The sequence below is a fragment of the Coffea arabica genome, chromosome 7c (assembly GCF_036785885.1).
Source record: "Coffea arabica cultivar ET-39 chromosome 7c, Coffea Arabica ET-39 HiFi, whole genome shotgun sequence".
NCBI lineage: Eukaryota > Viridiplantae > Streptophyta > Magnoliopsida > Gentianales > Rubiaceae > Coffea > Coffea arabica.
Genome location: NC_092322.1, coordinates 12,873,956 through 12,894,270, shown reverse-complemented (window position 1 = coordinate 12,894,270; position 20,315 = coordinate 12,873,956). Strand labels below are relative to the sequence as shown.

The 20,315-nt window shown below is 34.2% G+C and overlaps 2 protein-coding genes across 3 annotated transcripts; one reads left to right on the top strand and one right to left on the bottom strand.

Moving 5' to 3' along the window:
- Positions 1 to 154: 154 nt before the first annotated feature.
- Positions 155 to 6,018, bottom strand: LOC113701690 (ABC transporter F family member 5). The gene is made up of 9 exons (XM_027222451.2): positions 4,926 to 6,018; positions 4,050 to 4,391; positions 3,219 to 3,359; positions 2,860 to 3,039; positions 2,567 to 2,722; positions 1,343 to 1,444; positions 1,115 to 1,243; positions 564 to 668; positions 155 to 458 (listed from the first exon to the last, which is right to left on the bottom strand). The coding sequence occupies exons 1-9, from the start codon at positions 5,778 to 5,780 to the stop codon at positions 363 to 365; spliced, it is 2,106 nt and encodes a 701-aa protein (XP_027078252.2). The 5' UTR covers positions 5,781 to 6,018; the 3' UTR covers positions 155 to 362.
- A 10,731-nt stretch (positions 6,019 to 16,749) lies between these two features.
- LOC113702071 (uncharacterized) lies at positions 16,750 to 20,092 on the top strand. Of its 2 annotated transcripts, none has more exons than XM_027223034.2 (3): positions 16,750 to 17,306; positions 18,189 to 18,422; positions 19,731 to 20,092. In XM_027223034.2, the coding sequence occupies exons 1-3, from the start codon at positions 17,289 to 17,291 to the stop codon at positions 19,776 to 19,778; spliced, it is 300 nt and encodes a 99-aa protein (XP_027078835.1). In that variant the 5' UTR covers positions 16,750 to 17,288; the 3' UTR covers positions 19,779 to 20,092. The 2 variants fall into 2 exon arrangements, with proteins under 2 accessions (XP_027078835.1, XP_071914186.1); XM_072058085.1 differs by lacking the exon at positions 16,750 to 17,306 and adding an exon at positions 17,374 to 18,066.
- Positions 20,093 to 20,315: the final 223 nt, after the last annotated feature.

The window sequence follows — 20,315 nt, the reverse complement described above, 5'->3', positions numbered from 1 at the left end:
GAGAGCCTTTAATAGCTAATTAGCTATGGCTTGGAGAGAACAAAAATGCTTGCAATACTTTCACTGCTCAAAAAAAGGAGGGAGGGAGGGAGGGAGGGAGGAGGGAGGAGGAGGAGGAGGGAGGGAGGGGGTGTTGGATGGAAAACTCTGCAGCTAATAGAATGATAATTTGATCAAAGAACCTTGTATTTTCTTTTCATGGCCTCCAATAAGAAGCTATAGCCTGCCAGATCATAGCAAATCACATGACCTATTTCTATTTAATTTGTATATACAGATGGACAGGAAGCCATGCATCCTCTACCAGGCTTTGTACAAAGTATAGGTTTTGGATCAGCACTGTGGTAAGTAACTAAAACTACTCAGTTCCATCTTTTAGCATTCTTCAACCCTTTAGACTTTTGTTTAGCAGCCTGAAATGACTGCATTTTCTGCTTCTTCCTAGCTTCCTTTTCTGCCTGTTGGCCACGAATAGAAAGTTTAGTTCTTTCAATGGTGATGAGTCGTACAAATGTATAGAGATCGCAATTCTTACACTTGTGACTTACTACTCGTGACCTTACCTTTGACATCTTTGATTTGGCCTTTGCCTTTGGGGACTTCTCCTCGAGTTCTGCCTCGCGCTCAAGCTCTCTCTTCCTTGCTTCAAGGTTCTTCTCTAAATAATACTGCAAATGAAGAATGATGTGATTGGTAAATGGCAATGAAAAGAGCCCTTTTTGAGTGACATATATCGCAAAGGCCTAGACATGAAAAAGTTGCCCAACTTATTTCAACCGAACCTCAAGTTCAGGTCAAACTCAACCCTACTTAAAGCACAGTCAATTAACAGATTAGGAAAAAATCCTCCATGATTGAACCACATCAAGGTTTGAAGTTTTGATTCTAACCGAAAAGCTGCAAGTTCAAACTTGAAGTTCTAAAATTTTGTCTACATGTAAAAATGCAATAAAAATCCACACGCAATGTGTTTATATGGTCTGTCAAAGTCAAAGGCTCATAGTATTGTCTGGTTGAAATACAAATGTGATGTAATTGCAGAGGTTAGTGATGCTTAGTTTTCAGTCATCTATTCATTTGAACATACTGCTGCTAAAACAGGAATCAAACTTACGTTGTAATCTCCAACATAGTCTTGCACATGACCATCCTTCACTTCCAACACTCTGTTAACAATTTGCTTTATGAAGTACCGATCATGAGATACAGTAATAACAGTTCCCTTGTACTCATTGATGGCCTCCTGATAGAATAAATACAGTTTAAATAGTCACGAAGATGAAATACATTTTATGCTACGATGTCTACACTCATGCCTGGAAATAAATGAGCCCACACAAACCTCAAGCATCTCTTTTGAAGGTATATCCAAATGATTTGTTGGTTCATCCAGGACAAGCAAGGTTGAAGGTTTCACCATAAACTTGCAAAATGCTAGTCGAGCCTGAAAGAGAAACAGGCCAAATGCTTAAGCTGCGTAATATTAACAACTGAACCATAACAAACTGCTTCAGAACAGGCAAATAGAAATGGCTATGATGGGCTTGTAAAGATTTAGAAGTTTCATTCTGAACCTTGAAGTTTAAAAACAGAAATTATCAAATTTTCCACAAATTTAAAGGTCAAATTCAAAGGCAGGGGAACTAAGAAAGGATGCAAAGACAAAAATTTTTACAGTATCTAATATCCTAAAGTCCTTATACTGCTGATATCCTAAACACCATCTTTCTGCTCTACTTCTGTTTCTCAAATTTAACTATTTCAAATCAAATAAACCACAAGCTGTGCTCTGAGAATTCTTCTCTCGTAGAAGTATCCATATGTGCTTTGTCTCTTTGGTTGTTTCCATATGTGAAAATAACATGCATTTTCATGTGTCTGTTGCTACTCTTCAACATTCACCTATCCTTTAGTTCAAAAGCACAGGAGTAGAAGGTCCAGCTTAAAGAAACGAGTGGCACTGGATTAAAAATGCTAAACAACAGAGGCAGTAAACCCTAATATTAAGAACGTATCCCAAAATCATGCAATCTGCTTATCATACAAGACCTGCAACATATGAAATCTCTTTTAAAGCGCGTATTTCAACCTATTTTTCAAGAGAAAAAAGATCAGAAAATAGTGTTAAAACAGAACAGGGAAATATAAGTGTGGATGGCTTATTGCTCAAAATTTTTAGTGCGTTTCAATTATGTGCCAGACCATATGATAGAATAATAAACAAAAGCAGCTCAAACAATGAAGGTTGGCAATAGCTGCATCACTTTATCATCTTTCTTCCCTTGTTATATCCAATAGGCCTTCCAATTATGATTTTAACACACCCACAGTTGGATTTTTTATGAAGGCAACTAGACCAGAAGCCATGATCCTAAGTTCCAAATTACATTAAACTCCTCCCAATTAAAAGAACGAAAGATTTTATGACAAAAATCCACTTCTACTAATTTAATTGAGAAAGGAAAAAGTTGTAGTGAACAGATATAGCCAGTAATTCAGAACTCGAGCGAGCTTTAGCTTAAATCCAAATATGCATGTCATGCACAATAAAATGTGATTGCCTTACCTTCTCACCACCACTCAAGAAGGAAACTTTCCTATCAAGCATATCAGCTTTGAAATTACAACGCCCAAGAAGTCCCTTGATATCATCAAGCCTCCAGTCCTCTGCAACTTCTGCTACTGTTTCAAGCACTGTTTTATCTAAATCAAGAGCCTCAGCCTAAAAAATGAAGAAAATTCATCCATACAAAAAAATAGTAATAAGCAAGCATTCTGAATATTCCGGTCATCATTAGACCAGGACTACTGTTTAATAAACAAAATATTCTCAAGGGCAACAATAACAAGGGTGTCAACCTGATTCTGCTCAAAGTAGTTTGGCAATACATTGTGCTCCCCAAGCAACACTTCACCTCTATCTGGCTTCTGTAGGCCCATAATTAATTTGAGCAAAGTACTTTTACCACATCCATTTGGGCCAATGATGGCAATTTTCTCTCCCCTTTCGATTGTTAAATTGGCATTCTTAAATAGTGTCTGGCAAAAAATTAGAGCAAATTATGTTAAGATACTTTTAATGTATAAATAGGGAACTGAATTGTTTGGTGTCCCATGAAAATTCATTTAACTGTCAGAAGTGAAATCTCATGACACTTGTCTCAGCCTACATGAACAAACACTGAAAGAAATAAACCTTGGTGGTGTTCATCAAGTACCTTATCTCCAAATGCAAACTCCAGATTCTTTATCGTCACTACAGAGCGCCCACTTCTCCCACGCTCAGGGAACCTGATCTTCATTTGCTTCCGAATAAAAGGTTTATCAACTTGTTCCTCGTCCTGAAGTTTCTCCAGCTTCTGTTATTCCAAAATCCCACCCAGGGACAGGAAGTACCAAAAATTTATATTAAAAAAAAAAGTGAGTAAAGAGAAATAAGGAATTCATTCTAAAGCCATTCCTTAAAAGGAATTTACTAGATTATTTCTTGCCAAAACAATGGCACAATCAATGAGCTAATGAAAGATATAGAATATAAGGGATTACATGAATGAAGTTTGAATTATTAAACCTAAAAGCCTCGTCAGTAAGAATATACTAAAAAATAATTAGAATAAGAAAGACATTTACTTCATTTAAAAAAAAAGATACAAAATGTTACACTAACATGATAGCAAAGCAAATTATACCAGTAGCAGAACTGCCACATGGACTAGTAATTGTTTTCTACTTCTCATTTCTTTCTTCAGATTCCTTTCTTTTGTGGTTTTGGGGATATTTTCAGGAAAATCAAAAGTACATCCTATCAAATGCAACAGGAATCTGATCTTAGTCATACAACTGTAAGAGGAATCAAGATTTGGGAAAACTTCAGACTTTTGGTGTCCAAATTGATTACCAGGCAGGACTCTCAAGTTATAGTTGTAAAGTAATTAAGCTATAAAAAGGAAGACCATCACTTAAGAATATTTAACTAGTGTTTTCAAATTATGGGACTAAAGGAATATAGGTCCTTTATATAGATTAAGATTCTCAATCAAACATCATACCTTTTCAGCAGTAGATGCACGGCCTGCATTTGCTCCTGCACTTAGCCTGTTCATTAGCTCTTTTGTCTGCTGAATTTCCTTCTGTTGCTTCTCCCATGCTGCAAACTGAGCTTCAATCCAAACTGCCCTTGCAATAGTATAATCAGAGTAATTCCCATCATACGTCCTTGATACACCCATATCTGTTTCGACAATTTTGGTACACAGCTGGTCTAGGAAAGCCCTATCATGAGATATGATGACCATTGGCACATCTTGCTTCTGGAGATAACCTTCAAGCCACTCAATTGTATCAAGATCAAGGTGATTTGTAGGTTCATCCAAAAGTAGCAAATCTGGGTCCTGCAAGTGTTTGCAACAAGCTCAGTATAAGAGCCACAACATACAACACATAACTAAACCTATCAAAACTGGATTTAGATTAGGTAGGAGTAACACATCTCCAATGAAAAAGCGTCCTACCTACAATTGAGCTCCTATTTAGTGATCATAAGCACTTCTTTATTACAAAATAAAATACAATGCAGTTTCAATATCATTGGGGTGACATTTAGTTTCAAATTTAGTTACATTCATCAAAATTGTAATTATTGTGGCCACCTTGAATTAAAAATATATTTAAGTTGAACTAGTCTACTAAATTCTATCCTCAAAATAATTCGTCAAATGCTAAACAGACAAAATACAAAATAAACTAGCACAGATCAAACTAAGCCAGACCATCATCCTGAGACCAATTCATCAGTCGGCTAATTAGTATAAGTTCCAAAGTTAGCGCATTTTGTAGAAAGAGTAATATTCAGTCCTAACTGCCACTTAACGTATTCTCAAAATCAACATTTCTCACAGAAACATACACCACAGATTGGTGTCTACCTGCAAAAGAATCTTCCCAAGGGACATCCTCATCTGCCAGCCACTACTAAATGAAGCCACGAGCCTATCAGAATCCTCAGGAACAAATCCAAGTTCAGGAATCAACTTATTAATCTTTACCTCAACCACATCCAAGTCTACAGCCTGAGCTCTTCTCTGCAACAAGTCAAACTCATCCAACAGCCTTCCCATCAACTCCAAATCATCCACACTCTTCTCTATAGCCTTCTGAACCTTCTCCAACCTCTCAGCAACCTGCATTTCCTCCTTGAATGCGCTCATAAACTCTTCCTTCACTGTTCGCGTCCCCAATACCTCAAATTCTTGACTCAAAAACGAAATTCTCATATTAGCCTTGGCCTTAATCACATTCCCTGAGTCAGGCTCCTCTAAACCAGATATAATCCTCAATTGGGTCGTTTTCCCTGCTCCATTTACGCCTACCAATCCGACCTTTTCGCCTTTTTTCACCTCCCAATTCACATCTTTCAACACAGTCACACCCTTATAACTCTTACTAACATTTTCCAGCCTAATCCCAGATGAAACACTAGACGCCCCACTACTCGACTGCTTATTTACACGCTTAGAACCCACCTGGGTGTCCGAATCCTCCGTAAAAAGCGACTCTATTTCATCTTTCACCTCAGTTTCAGCAGTTTCCACCGCCACAGCCTGTAATTTGGCTGAAATTTTAGGCTGCTTTTTAGGAAAAGTTGTGGTTTTGAGGGTCGTGGAAGTTGTTGTAGGGAGCATAGGGAGGTGGGGAGGGCGGAGAGCGAAGCCTCTCCGGGAGGTTCCGCTGAGGAAAGTGGACCTTAGGTCGATAAGTTGGAGTTTTGAAGCTAAATCCATGATTCTTGAATAGAAGGAAAACGCAAAGGGGTCTCGAAGTATAATTAGTGTGTGTAGTGTGTGTAATTTTCTTGTTTGAGTTTCTCTCTGTTAGGAACTCTCAGAAATTCAGAGTTCGGAAGAGAGAAACTCTTCTTCTCCTGCTTCTTCTTCTTCTTCTCAGAAATTTTTGTGGGAGTTTTGAGGGTATGAATGGAAGCAGAAGCAAAAGCAAAGTGAGCTGGAGAGGAGACACACTAGTAATCTCTCTGTCTCTGGCCAAAAGAAATGGGGATTTTTCCATTTTCCAATTTCTTTTGGTTATTTTCCCCTATTTTTTTTTTAATAAGTTTCCTAAACAAGTGGTAGAAAATAGAAAGGAAGAATTGCTAGTAATGAGAGAGAGTTTTTTCTTGTCCACAATTGTGAAATTTGAAATGGATGAATAGTCAACATTTTGCTAATAAAAATTGCTACACTCTCCTTTTTCATGTAAAAATAGGCAAAAATAAAAGAATTATATATACATATATATATATATAAACTTTTTTTTAAGAAAAGATAAATGGGATTTAAGAAGAAGGGGTAGGAATATATTTTGATTTTGCTTATAATGCATGATATTTTTTTTTTAAAGTATGCATTAACTTAGCAAGTCTTTTTGTTATGTCTATTAGTAATATGAGTTAATTCAAACTTAGAGTAGTTAATTTGTTATCAATGAAAATTTGATAAATACTTTTAAGCAAAGTTTCATGAATGGAGAGTATCAATAACACTAGTAAATTACTAGAACAAACCTAAATTTCCTCCAAGATTCTTATTGAATCTGACTTTAAAAGTTCAAGAAGTGCATTTTGTTTCCTTAAAAAGTAATCTTAGATTGTTGGAGCAAGTATTGATCACTTTTTCTTATAAGCCAAAGGACACCAATGTAGTTACAAGTGCCAAGAAAATTGAGATAAAAGCAAATAATCTTTACCCAAAAATCAATATAATATTGTTAAGTAATTGAACTATTTTGCACTTGTTGGATGCAACTAAATATGCAATCACTTGCAAGATAAATGATCAAACCTAGTGCCACCATGCTTCATTGCATAAAATTCATTTAAATATGCTATTCCCATAATAACATAAAAAAAAGGAAATAGTAAAAAAAAAACATTGTTCCTTAAATCCACCGGACATGCGATTATTTAGGGAAAAAAATGTATTGTTCTTTAAATCTTTTTTTTTTTAATCACAAATTTCTATTTTCATCTACATTTTTGTTTCACATACCATGATACTGCTATTATGCCAATAATACCAAAAAACAAGAAAAGAGATATTGTTATGATTTTGCATTTGTCCCTTGTTACTTTTTTCTGTGGCTGAAGGAAGTAGATGTTGAGGCTAGAAGGCCCCAACAGATAATGCCACCCATTGGCAAATCACTCTTCTCAGAATTTGTGGTGCACAATCCCCTTTCAACTCTTCAACACCCCTAGGCCCAAGCAAATGATTCCATCCTGTCATTTTTGTGATCAATGGACTTATTCAGCAGATAGATTTGTGCCTCCAAGAGTATATTGTATGTGTGGTAATAAGTGGGTCATAGGAATGTGACCACCCCCCCCCCACCCCACAAAAGGAAGAAAGAAATAATATTACAATATTTTTTTTTTTGATTTTTGAGGGAAGAGTATTACAATATTACTAAGACATTTGTGAATGAAATTGCTAGGTTTCTCTACAAGAAATTAGGGGGTTTGTGATTTATGTAAGGCGTGTAGGAAAAAAAATAGATAATAAAATGTATGCTTACTTACTTTGTCATATTTACATACAAGTTGCATGGTAACTACAACGTTGTTAGTCATTTTTCAAGGGAAAAAAAAAAGAGAAAAGAGTGAAAAAGTAAATCAGATATGGGAAAAAATGTAATATCATAAGGTTGAAGCCTCGAAAATTGTAGTTTCTTGTTCAATTTCTCGCTTCTTAAATTCTATTCTTCTCCTCGTTAAAAAATGTATAAGAAATACTTACTTAGCTTGGGAGATGGCGGAGACATGGATGCGGGTTTTTCTTTGGTGGAATTTGGGAGAAAGAGATGATGGTGGCAGTGGGTGGTGTTGTGTGTTGGGTGGTGCTATTGGGTGGGGAAAAAAAAAAGAAACATGAGATACTAATTGATAATTTTTTACATCTTTTTTCTATTTTTGTAAGTTGTATTTAAAATTGTACGTGTTTTTTTAGTTGTTTTTTGGAATGTCGCTGTAAACTCCAAAAACAAAAACAGTTTTCAAGAAAAAAGTACTAATCCAAGCAGAGCCTACTACATTCTCGATCATCTGGGCTTAAAGATTCATTATGGACCGGAAACTCATGAAAAAGAATTGGCCCAACACAAGCATTGTTTGCCCCAACATAGATGATAAAGATTTGGCACTTCCTGAATTGTTGTTGCATTATATAGGCTACTATTGTGAGACTCATAGACGCCCATATGAACACTATTTTTGTACCTTCAACAGGAGAAAATTTTTTTAAAAAAAAAGTAAGAAATTGTTGTTTCCAGAGAAAAATTACACCCAAGAAATGAAAACCCAACATGAAATTACACTGGATTGGGCTCCACTGGAGTGGTCATGGGTTTAGCTAGGTGTTCAATCTGTAGCTCTCATATGAAAACCCACAGTGAAGATGAAATTCTGTCAAAGCATGATGGCTGTCACAACATTTTTTTTTTTTTGGGTTAGAGCATCACCCTTCTCAAGTCGAATTTGGGGCAAGTGCAACCGCTGCTACTGGTCCAAGTCCTCTTGAACAAAATGTAGGGCCTGTTTGGAACTTGAGCTTTTTGGGAGTTTGTCTAAAACTTTACTGTAGTGCACTGTAGAAATTTTTGAAAAAATTTTATAGAAGTTTTTGTAAGGTAAAAAACTTTTTTGTAAGGTGACCGGCGCCGGAAGAGGTGGTGGAGGCAGTGTCTGGTGTGGTGGGTTGAGTGAGGGAGGAAGAAAAGTTTTTGAGAAATTTTTTGTGTATATATTTTTGAAGTGTATAGGTAAAAAACTTTAAAAAGTTTTTTGGGGTTCCTGTAGCAAAAGTTATTAAAAAACTAGTAGCTAAAAAACTTGGTAAAAAACTAGGGTGCCAAACAGGCCCGTAATTGAGTATAAACAACTCGACGATCATTGGGGGTTTTCGAGTGTCATGGGTTAGTACACCTTTAGTAGCAGTGGCCATACTGGTCTTTTCAAAAATTCCACATCGATCATTGGGGGGGTTTAAAGTTAGATTATTAGTTTTCTGGGTGACCTCAAAAGTTGCCGGCTTTTGAGGTTTATCTGGATTAAGGGTTGATGATTTGAAAGGAAAAAAAATAAACAACTCTACAATCAATATTGAAACAAAGATGTGATATTTGAACATTTGTTTAATATTGTCTATTTGTCTGACAATTGTTCATGCCCTTACTTGAGAGAGTCGAATACTATCACAGATTGATTTGATGGGAGTGGTCTTGACATGTTTACTATAACATTAAAATTCGAACTCTGGAAAAATTCATTTTCGAACTGTCATGGATCAATTTATTTATACAGAACAAGAAACTTGTTAAGCTCAATTAACAAATACATGGGGAAGATAATTATTTTCTTCAATGAATACGAATTTAGTTGTCCATTAAATATCCATCTATGTAATATATAAAGTTTTGAGAATCACTATGTAGTGCAAACATATAATATCATTTTTTTTGTAATTTCTAATCGACCCTTAATGACAAGGGTAGGTTTGTTCCAATTTATTAAAAATAACTTTTCCCCAATTAGGAGATAGCTATTTGTATTAGTTATTTGTTGAGGTTATCAACTTTTTCACACTAACTGCCAACTCCCACGTAATCTGCCCAACTTCCATCATCTCTCTGTATAATAATCTGCATTATAAAAGATTCAACCAATAAAAAAAATAGCATAAGAAGATAATTTTGATAAATATGTTTTTTATTAACAGCACACAAGTGAGAGTGTGCCTCAAGCACTAGTTGATATAAAACTTGACAACTACTCCTATTTTATTTGTTGGTATTATGGAGTCTCTAAATAGTAGTAGTTTCTTTGAAGAGGGGTCATATAATTTCTTTTCTTTCCTTCTTTTTGATTTGTCACTTAGTTGCTGAACCATGATTCCGTGTGTAAATTGTTATAAAAATAAGAGTAAATTTTATATACACTGTCAGTGTAAACACTATCACGATTTGATGAATGATATGTGAGCAAATTTTGAATTTAAAATTTAAAATTTACACACGTGATATATATCTAATGATGATAATATATACACTAATAGTATTTATAAGACTAATTCTAAAAACAATGAACAAAATAGTCAAGCCCAAGTACGAGGGTATATTCACCAATTGGCTGGATGGTGTTGGTTTGTGGGTCCCTCTTAAATTATTCTCTGACTAAATTTGACGATGACTTATGAGTGTTTCTAATCTAATTGTGTGTGTGTGTGTGTTTCTACCGTTTCGGGAAAAAAGTATGAGGGTATATTCACGTAGGTTCCATCAAAGATTTATCTTTCTCCAATATGATAATTTACATAAAATAGAAAACGCCACGTTTCTAACTTCTTCAACTCAGGATTACCTAAAATATTCTTTGGAGTCGTCCAGAAATAAGTAGAGGACATTCTAGAGAGAAATTTAATTGAGAAAAAAAAAATAGATATAGCAGTTGTAGCAATTTGTCATTTTCGGATTATAAAGGTATTTAGATGAAAACTACCGATTCAGTAGAAGAAGACACGAAGTAAATGACAATCTCTTCATAGTAAATTAGTAATTAATACATTGATGTGGGTACTCAAATTATCTTTAATCTTTTGGTTTAAGGCTCCATTTGATAACTCCATTCAATACTTAAATTTAATAGATTCAGATCTTACGCTGTTTGATAATAAAAAATGAAATTTAGCACTTAAACTCAATTGGTTTAGATCTTAACATATTGAATGTGTTTGATGACCAAAAATAGAATATCTGAGTTAATTAAGTGGTACTGAATCTTTTAAACAAAACTTAATTCCAAAAACAAGTAGTTTTATAAATTAGTTTGAACGTTAGAAATATGTACTTTTGATTGTCTTTGCCTTGTAATATCTCTAGTCAACATAACCAAGTTTTTAACTTGCTAAATAATAAATTGTTCTTCTAGTAGTCCTACAAGGCTATTCGAAACGCTATACCTACTTGTTGTGAAAAACATTCAAAGGAGGTGCCAGAACATCCTTTGATTTAGTCATATTCTTATATCTATTGGCCCCTTATACACAGTCTCTTTAGACTCCCCTCCCTCTAGATTAGGATAGCTTAATTTATAAAAATGTTGTCGTTGCCGTAAAAAAAAAAAAAAAAAAAAACTCCTACAAGGGCTGGGATGCTTGACTGCATTTTAAAACGGAGTGCCTATTTGAGTCATATGGGCAAATCAATTACTCTCAAACTCTGTACTGAAACAGATTTAGCATATTTATTTTTGTAGTGATAGATCTTATGGCTTTAGTCATCAAGTAGGCTTATTACAAAAGGGCAAAAAAAAAAAAAAAAAAAAAAAACCTTATGTACCCCATGCAAAAAAATTTACACTGATTGACATAATTTAGTAGCCAATTAGCTACTTGCTTAATGCCGAGGAAAGAGATAATTATCTGGATATTTTGCACTAACTAAATGCAAATGCACATGACAACAAAAGCTAATTAATTGAGGCGGTCCTATTTCTTTCTTTGTGACTCACAGACAATTAGCCAACCCTGAGATCACTGGCCACCCTAATCAGTCTTAATCCTGCCTTGCTGTCATATTGAGGAAATAATATCTGTTTTTAAAAACACATACTTTAATGTTTTATACCGCAGCCAGCTTCAATGGCTGGTCTGCCAGGCGGGAGGGACATGAAGTCCCTAGCCAACAGGCGTGGGATTATTGGTTGAAACACTTCAAAATATAACAATCCGTTGAATGAAAATTATTCCAATATTAATAGTAGTTTAATCCAAAATCCTTGATAATAGTAGTTTAATCATATTATATAAAACCAGTTGTAATCATAGGATGAATGTACACAGACAAAAGTATGCATCCCTTACATAAATTATAGGGTGAATTACTTATCGTCCCTTGGTTATTTTATACAATGTCAGATGACCCATTTAAGGTTTCAAAATAGTCGCATAATCTCTCTATAATTTTATGTAAATTGAAAAAAAAAATGGATGAAATGCATAATTCCAAACTCACTTTGAGAACATATGTGATAAAATCTTAATTTTCATGTAATCTCTTTATAGTTTCTATAAATATCCACTTTATCCTTTGTGATTTTTACATTTATCCACGTAATTTTCCTATGTTTTTATATAAGGTAGTTAAGTCATCGACTGATTTAGGTATTTAGCATTTAAATAAGGACACTATTGGTATTTCAATTAACGACATTACATAGACTATTTTCTGTTAAGTTTTCACCTTTCATAAAACTATAGGAGGGTGAAGTGGATATTTTGAAATATTAGGAGGATCATATGGCAATGAACGAAATCATGGGGGTTATGTATAGTATACATAAATTATATTCAACCTATATATACAGTCTTAATACTAATGGTTACAAATACTAATGCTAATGGGCATTATGCTAGCCTTCTATGACAGACAATATGTTGCATTTTGTGGGACTAAAAAAGAAAAACATTTATCCATAAAAATGAAACGGAAAAGTATTGACAAATGTCAAACATGCAAAACAGATTTTACATATAAACTTGCACTAGGCATAATTAATTTACACCATACGCTTTATTTCATAATTACTACATGAGCTCTAGTTTCTTCTTCTTTCTTTTTCTTTCATTAGAAGAATGTGCTGTATATTTGCAACTCCTTGCTTATCATTTGGAATTTTCTGTCCTTCATCGACATAGAGCAAGTTATAGATTGGCTAGAAGATTTTTCTCATAGCCATTCAATAAAGGATTCAATAATTTCTTGGAACCTAATCTTCAAGAATTTGGGTTTCTATTTTTGTTTAGCTAGCTCATCAAGAATTAAACTCTGTAGGTTCAAAAAATAAAGTATTTGGATATCTTGTTATTTGACTTACATCATAAACATATTTTTCTAATTACATTTTTCATCTTTTCAACTATTTTTTTATTTTACGTATATCACATCGCAAAAAATATTATAATATTATAATAAATATTTTTTTGAAATAATGGGTATCCAAACTGTTTATCATTTATAAAGTCATGTAATTTATACAAGTAAATAAATCAATAAATGTAATTTTAAACCCTATATATTGTATTAAACCAAGAAATCACAGTGCTACCTCAAAATAAAAAATCAACCATTGGGATCTCTGCCTGTGTCTTGGTTACGGACAAGGGGCAGATTTTGGTCAAAAAAAAATGTGCGGTCCAGATCACAAGTTGTACATTGATTTTCACAACGTGTGTGGGGCCCACAAATTTTTGTACTAAAGTTACACATTATGTAAACAAAGTTACACCGTGTACAACCAAAGTTACGCGCTATGTAAAATAACAAAAACTGTCACCTGCAACCGTTTCTGCCCGCTGTCCGTTGGTAAAAGTGTATTGATTATAACACACAGGAAAGATTATATATAGCAACTTTGATGTCGTTTTAGGGTCACTTTCTTTTTTGTTTCTACTTTTGAGGACAGAAAACACTTCTATAAGACCAAAATAGATAAAGTTTCTTTAAAAAAATTTAAAAGCGCATATATACAAGTTATTTATGTATTCGTAATTTAAAGTTGCTCTACCCAGCTGCCACCAAAAAAAAAAAAAAAAAAAAATGCTAGCTTTTCATGTGTAATTTGTGTACTGCTTGAGACGTACGCCCTTGCCTGCTTGCCAAAAGGAGAACCTATGGTTTCCATTGTCTGTAATAGTTTATTCATGGCAATCACTAGATATTTTCTTGGAAATTTTAGTTAAAGTTTGAACCATGAAAATCAGCACATGGATATATACCTATCGGAGAATATCTTTAACAAACTAGAGTTCATTTTAGTGGAATTCTTTTACCTAAATAAAAAAAATAGTTGGAGGGTTGAGAATGTATAAGGTTAGTTATTGTATAAAAAATATATACAAATAATGGTTGGAGAGTTGAAAGCATACAAGGTTAGGAGCTCGATAGTTTTCTAGGTTTTTTTTTTTTTTTTTTGGCAAACTCTGCACTCTTAACAAAGATAAGAGAAAAGGGATATGATTGTGGCAGCAGTATGAAGTTTTAGTTTTACCCCTCCACATTGTACAGATCGAAGAAATGCAAAGCTTCCTTGAAATAAATAATCAGCTATAGGGATCTCCACCGATTTCTTGATTACATAACTGGAATCTTTTTCCAAGGTGAAAGTGTATTGATTATCACGCATAACAATAAGAAATGTATGTATGTGTGCGTGTGTATATATACGTGTGAAAAGTTTCGAATCCAACACGTTCTACTTAAAATCTCTCCCACCTTAGCATCTAATTCAACCATCTTCCAGAATTTTGCAAGTGTTGACGAATCTCTCCATAAAGCTTTTATGCCAAAAAAAATTGGACATGAAACAAGCTGAAAATTTATGTAATTGTTTATTTACTGTAGTAGAGCAAGCCGAATTGTGGGAAAATCACTTATGGTGTATATGCAGGAGTACCCTTTTTTTTTTTTCCATTTTTCTTCAACATTTAAAAACTTTGAGTGGCAATTTCAGAAGAATAAAAAAAAAAATGACAGCCTTAAATATATGGTTTCCATCATCTGTCATAGAAGATATTTTCTTGGATTTTGTGGTTTAGATATGTGGCCACGAAGAAAGAAAATTATGTGGCCTAGATTTCGTTAGAGTAAAGCTCAAAATGGGAGATTTACATTTTTTGGTATAGATCTTGATTTATGTGAGTGTTGTTGATCCTGAATAGCACACACTAGGTTTGTTTGGATTGCTTCATATTTCTCCAATTTTATTTGCTTACATCATTTTTACAATTTTCAATACACCTTTTTATCTTCCCAATATCTTTTCATCTCACATACATCACGTCACAAAAAGTGCTACAGTAAAAATATCCTAAATAATCCCAAATAACTTACGATCCAAACTATTTCTACCAACTCAGTGAGACTGATACTTACAACTTATTCATGGCAGAAACAGTTATGCTCCATTATTGTCAGGATGAATGACCTCTACAATTCCATCTTAATGATCAGAAGCAATTGTGGGGTGATTATAGTTGTTACATTCCACTTTATAAGTAAAAGGAGATAAAGTGTGACTATGCCATATTTACAAAAAGGGCAAAGTGCGATCAATCCTAGCTAGTTAGCCCTATTTTAGATCTGTCATAAAATACGCTTATTTTTAGGAATTTTTTTTATAAAAAAAATGTACTGTAACGATTTAATTTATACAAGATAAAAAGGGTATTTAAAAAATGTGTTCATGAAAAATATAAAAATTTTTCTGTGAAAAATCACGATCCAAACCTCTTGTCATTCAGAAGTCATATAGCTTTTCATGTCTCATTATAATGACACATGCCTTGGTTTGCTTGCCTGCGGAATTTTTGAGGATTCTAGTGTTAAGATCCCACAAAAAATAGTACACAAAAACTTTCATTCTATGTATACTTGCAACTATCTTGATGAAAAATAATATATTGACAAATTTTCCTACATGTTTAAGCCAAAATTTTGACATGAAATGACAGGGGATTATTGATTGGTTTATTTTACTATGCTATATAGTTGGAGAAAAATAATTTATAATGTATATACAGGAGTACCCTTTTTTCCTTTTCTTTTCTTTTCTTTTGCAGAACTTTGAAAACCTTTGGAGGTAATTTAGGGAAGAAGCTCTAAAAGATGACAGCCTTACTGCATCTCTAGTTTCCGTTGTATATAGAAGTTTGATCATGGTCATCTTTTTTCCTTCTTTTTTTCTGTTTTTTTGTCAAAAGTCAACTTGATCATGGCAATCACTTGATGCTTTTTACCAGAAGATGTGTTTTACTGGTTAAAGTTATTTGTTGAATCGTTAAGCATACGAAACTATCGTTTCGACCAAAAAGGAGATAAAAAAAAAAGAACTTGAATCATAAATCTTCAATAATTTAGCAGAAATGTTTCACTGAGAAAAAGAACTTTATTAACTCAAGAAAACACAAGTACATCAGCTTAGGTGGGTTGCTAGGACAAATTTGAATATCCTTGAAAGAGTTTAAATGAATTTGGTTGATAAATTTCTGTCTTTTATGTGTTATCACTTACATTCTTTCAGGGGAAATAAGATATGATATATATATACATATATACACACACACACACATATATATATATATATATATATATTTGCAATATTCATTGACATTTTTGGATACAGAGTAATTTGTCATGAGACTAAAATTGTACATCTACTTGGAACACAATATTTAGCATAATATTCGACTCTCTTTTTTTCAACAGCATATTTAGCATAAGATTTACAAAAAATCATTTAGTCCTTTGGGTAAAACACAATGAATTGATTTAGTGTCCTTTATAAAGTTCAGTTTGGTAAAATATCTGCTATTGGTGCATTTTTCTACATATTTTTTTTTGAATAAATGAGAGGATTTGAATTCAAAATCTTTTATTTACAATCCCCCCCTTATATATTTTTGTGCAAAAAGTTTTTAGATTTTTTTAAAAAAATTTTCTTTCAATATATTTCTTAATCGACTTTTATCTCACATAACATATATCAATCTAAAAGAAAATATTAAAAGTATTAGTATCTTTTTACAAAAAGCTCCCAAAAAAAAAATACAATCCAAACATATTAGGATTCCACTTTAACATTATTATTATTATTAGTTCACAAAGGGAAAAAGGTCACAAGCATCAAGGAAAGCCATCCTAAAGCCAGCCAATACATGAAAAGGAAAGCAAGAAAAGAAGTTGGGAGTAGTAAAATATAGGCTGGCAAAAGCGTGTGCATCTACACAGGCAGCAGAATCAGAGGAAGAAAGAAAACTGTGGCAGTTGGCCAAAATATTTACACGCACGCAAAATATGTGGACCATATGACGCATATAGCTGCATATACATATATATTGCGTCTGTATATACAATTCACATCCCAAATGTTGATGAAGTCGATCCTGAATTAGACAAATAGAGACAGATATTATTGTCACTTGCCAGCTCCAGAGTCCGGCCATCCATCCATCTTTTCTTTGTCTATGTGCGTTTGCCTTCTCTAATCTTCTTGGTCTTCTTCTGCAGCAGCATTCATTTCTTCACACGGGTTGGACACCCTCAGACCGAGCTCTTTACTGCTTTAGTCTGCTTTTGTAGTTGTAAGAGTAGCAGCCATAAAAGTAGTAAAGGGCTTTTTTCTTTAGCTACTATAACTGCTACCTTCTCTTCATATCTTCTGAGTTCTCGAGGATTTGGTATTCATGGATTATCGCAAGGAGGTAAAGGGCTCTTCCCTTTTGAAGCTTGTGGCTTCTTTTTTGTTTTTTGTTTTTTCTTTGGGGAAATCTGCAAAAATTACCATGGAAAAAGAAGGGGGTTTTGCTCTGGTTTTTGGTTGTTTTTTCTTATGTTTGCTCTTGCTCAATTTTTGGTTTGGTTGATTTGAAGTTCTTTTTGCAGATTTTATGTTCATCTTGTTGCACGATATCGATATAGTTCTTTAGCTCGTTTTGGATATTTCTGCCGATTTGATTGTGGCAATTCCGCCCAAATGCATGATAAAAAGTTGTTGGGATGTATTTTTTATTCATCCATCAGGGGATGAGAAAGAAGAATCAGTGAAACTTTAAGGCAATAGGAATGTGGAGCTTCTTTTTCCTTTTTTCCCCCTGTTTAATTCCCTCAATTTTCCTTCTTGGTAATGGGCAGTCATACTTGGATCCATTTAGTCACCAATTGTAGTTTTCTTGACCATGCAGTAGTTGACAACTCAAAAAGCACAATTCTTGAAGTGAGACCTGGTCAAAGTTCTCGCCTTTAATCTTATCTGATTTTCGAAGATTCTTGTTGTATTTCTATTGGTGTGTGTATCTTGAAGGTGTTGTTTTTCATGATGATGAGCTCATTGGAGCTAGGTGTTAGGTTTGTGCTGTAATTTTCAAAATCTGAACTGTCAATTTTGCATACTCATACTTTTCTTCCACCTTTATAATATTTGTGCGCTCAAGTTTGAGGATGCTTCCTCTTGACTTTGACGAGGTCTAAACAGTGATAGTGGTTACATAATTGTTCGCAATATTAATTGTTTCTGAAGTTCTACAGTAGAAACTTTGGACAACGGAAACTGAAACTGTTATAGTGTATAATTTTGTTGTTTGCAGAAAAATACACCATGGCTATCTGTGCCACAATTTGGAGACTGGGACCAGAAGGGTGTCATGCCTGATTACTCAATGGATTTTTCAAAAATTAGAGAAAATAGAAAGCAGAACAAGAGGGATCCATCAAGGGCCAGTCTTGGTAATGAAGAAGAGCTTGTATCCTCAGCCACCAGCAATTCCATTGCTAGCCATAGCGATGACCACCACCATTTCCATCAGAACAATTCTCCAACTGTAATATTTCTAAACTCACAGTTTTTTTTTTTTTTTTGCTGTATTTTTCTTCTAAAAAATATTTTGTTCTATCGTTTAATCTTTTTGGGGCTGTGAGATGAGATTTGGTTTTCTTTGATCATGTGTATAGAGATATCAAGATATCAAGTAGCTGTAACTTATCATGCATGATTTAACCCCAGCAATGAATGCAGACACAAGCAAAAGTAGTTGGTAGGTATTAATAAGGACAGTGCACAGGCTTATCTGGTGGGGTGCATGTGGTGGGACATTTGGTCGGCTAAGAATCCTCACCTTTTGGTAGTTGTTTAACTCAGTTGATCAACTGGCTAAGCAGTTAGGTGGCACCATTTGGCAACCTTAAATGCCCTGATCTTGATTGCTAAATTTGGTTGAGAAGATAAGATTGTTTGGCATATCAAATATGAGAATGTTGGTCCAAGGAAACACCGATAAAAGAAACAATAATCAACTCGAACAAATTATTACAGTAATCAGTTACTTGTATGAATGAACTTTTCATGGTTACACATAATCTAAGCTTATGAACCTAAATGTATCAAGATTGGGTGGGCATTGGGGAATGCCACATCAAAGTTGGCTGGATAATAGCTCATCTGCAATTTGCTCCTCCAATTGAGTCCACAGTCAATATTACCATGTGGTACTCTTGCTCATGATACGGATAGAATGTGGTCCTTGGTTTGAGTACCACATCACATGAAATAAGGTAACAAGTTGTGGCCTTGTGGGTGGAAACATATCCAAAAGGGGAAATGACTCCTTCCATGCAAAAGCTAGAGAAAAAATTTTTCATCATTGGGAATAGACAAGAACTGACGGTGCACATGCTGCAGATGTTAGCAACCCTATACTTTTAATCAGATGCCCCTGCTTTTATGCCCATAAATATTCTTTAGTTCATTGACCTGTCAAGAAAACACCTTTTAGTAATTATACTTGTTAATTCAGGGAGCCTAGCTGGAGGATCAAATAGTTATGCGAGTATTTTCTGTTAGGTGCTGCTACTGCTGGAGTGTCATTATTGTACTAAATAGAATTAAGTGGAAGTCATAGGTATTGATATATTATCCTTTTATCATACAAAGATCATTTTGTGGCTTATGTGACTTATACTAAGATCCATAGATTCTCTCTTGTCTGATTACTTGTGTAGCATCAATAATCTTAATCCCTTATGCAAATTCTTTAAGCTACAATTGCTGTTAACCCGTTCTTGAACCGTGAAACTGAAATAGTTGTGCTCTTCTCATCCTCATCGGATTTGTCTTCGGTTTAAATGGGCAGGGAAGGAGGAGCATCTTCAGCTACTTCAACTGCTGTGTCAGAGCCTGATGTTTGCCAGGAATGATTTGGTTTAGAACGTAATTATCTGTATGATTATGGATCCTCAAGTAGTGTATCTTCTCATGTGTTCTGATCAATCTTCCTCAGAAGTTGGAAACTAAGAGTGATTTTGCGAGTATCATTGGACGATAGGTGTTGCTGATTCGTTCTTGCTTCTTTCATCTGTGTCACATTGCTTGCCCGAATCCTGTATCATCGATTCTGCAAATTGTAGATGCTGATGACAATAGGATCAAGTAGAGCTGTCAATCTGTTGAATGAGGAAGTAGTAAAGAATCGAATGGTTTTCTTTTGGCATGAAATTGATTTTAGCAGATATGATTCTAAGTTATTCTGGTATGGTTCAGCAAAAAGGTGCTCTCCCACCAGGGGCTCTGGCTAAAGATAAACTCAAAGACTAAGCTCATAATTTCTGAAACCTGAACTCAGAATTTTTAACTTAAAACTGGTTGTTTTAACTTTGATTTTGCAATGGGAGACCTCAAATCTGATAAATGCAAGTATGAATAATTGGTGTATAAGGAA

What these genes read in the sequence shown, in the direction of transcription:
- LOC113702071 (XM_072058085.1), top strand. Translation starts at nt 18,043, where the DNA reads ATGCTTCCTCTTGACTTTGACGAG. An exon ending in TTCCTCTTGACTTTGACGAG is followed by an intron (nt 18,067 to 18,188) that starts GTCTAAACAGTG and finishes TGTTGTTTGCAG; the next exon opens with AAAAATACACCATGGCTATC. An exon ending in ATCAGAACAATTCTCCAACT is followed by an intron (nt 18,423 to 19,730) that starts GTAATATTTCTA and finishes TTAAATGGGCAG; the next exon opens with GGAAGGAGGAGCATCTTCAG.
- LOC113701690 (XM_027222451.2), bottom strand. Translation starts at nt 5,780, where the DNA reads ATGGATTTAGCTTCAAAACTCCAACTTATCGACCTAAGGTCCACTTTC. An exon ending in ACTACTTTGAGCAGAATCAG is followed by an intron (nt 2,723 to 2,859) that starts GTTGACACCCTT and finishes TTCATTTTTTAG; the next exon opens with GCTGAGGCTCTTGATTTAGA. An exon ending in CTTCAAAAGAGATGCTTGAG is followed by an intron (nt 1,244 to 1,342) that starts GTTTGTGTGGGC and finishes TTATTCTATCAG; the next exon opens with GAGGCCATCAATGAGTACAA.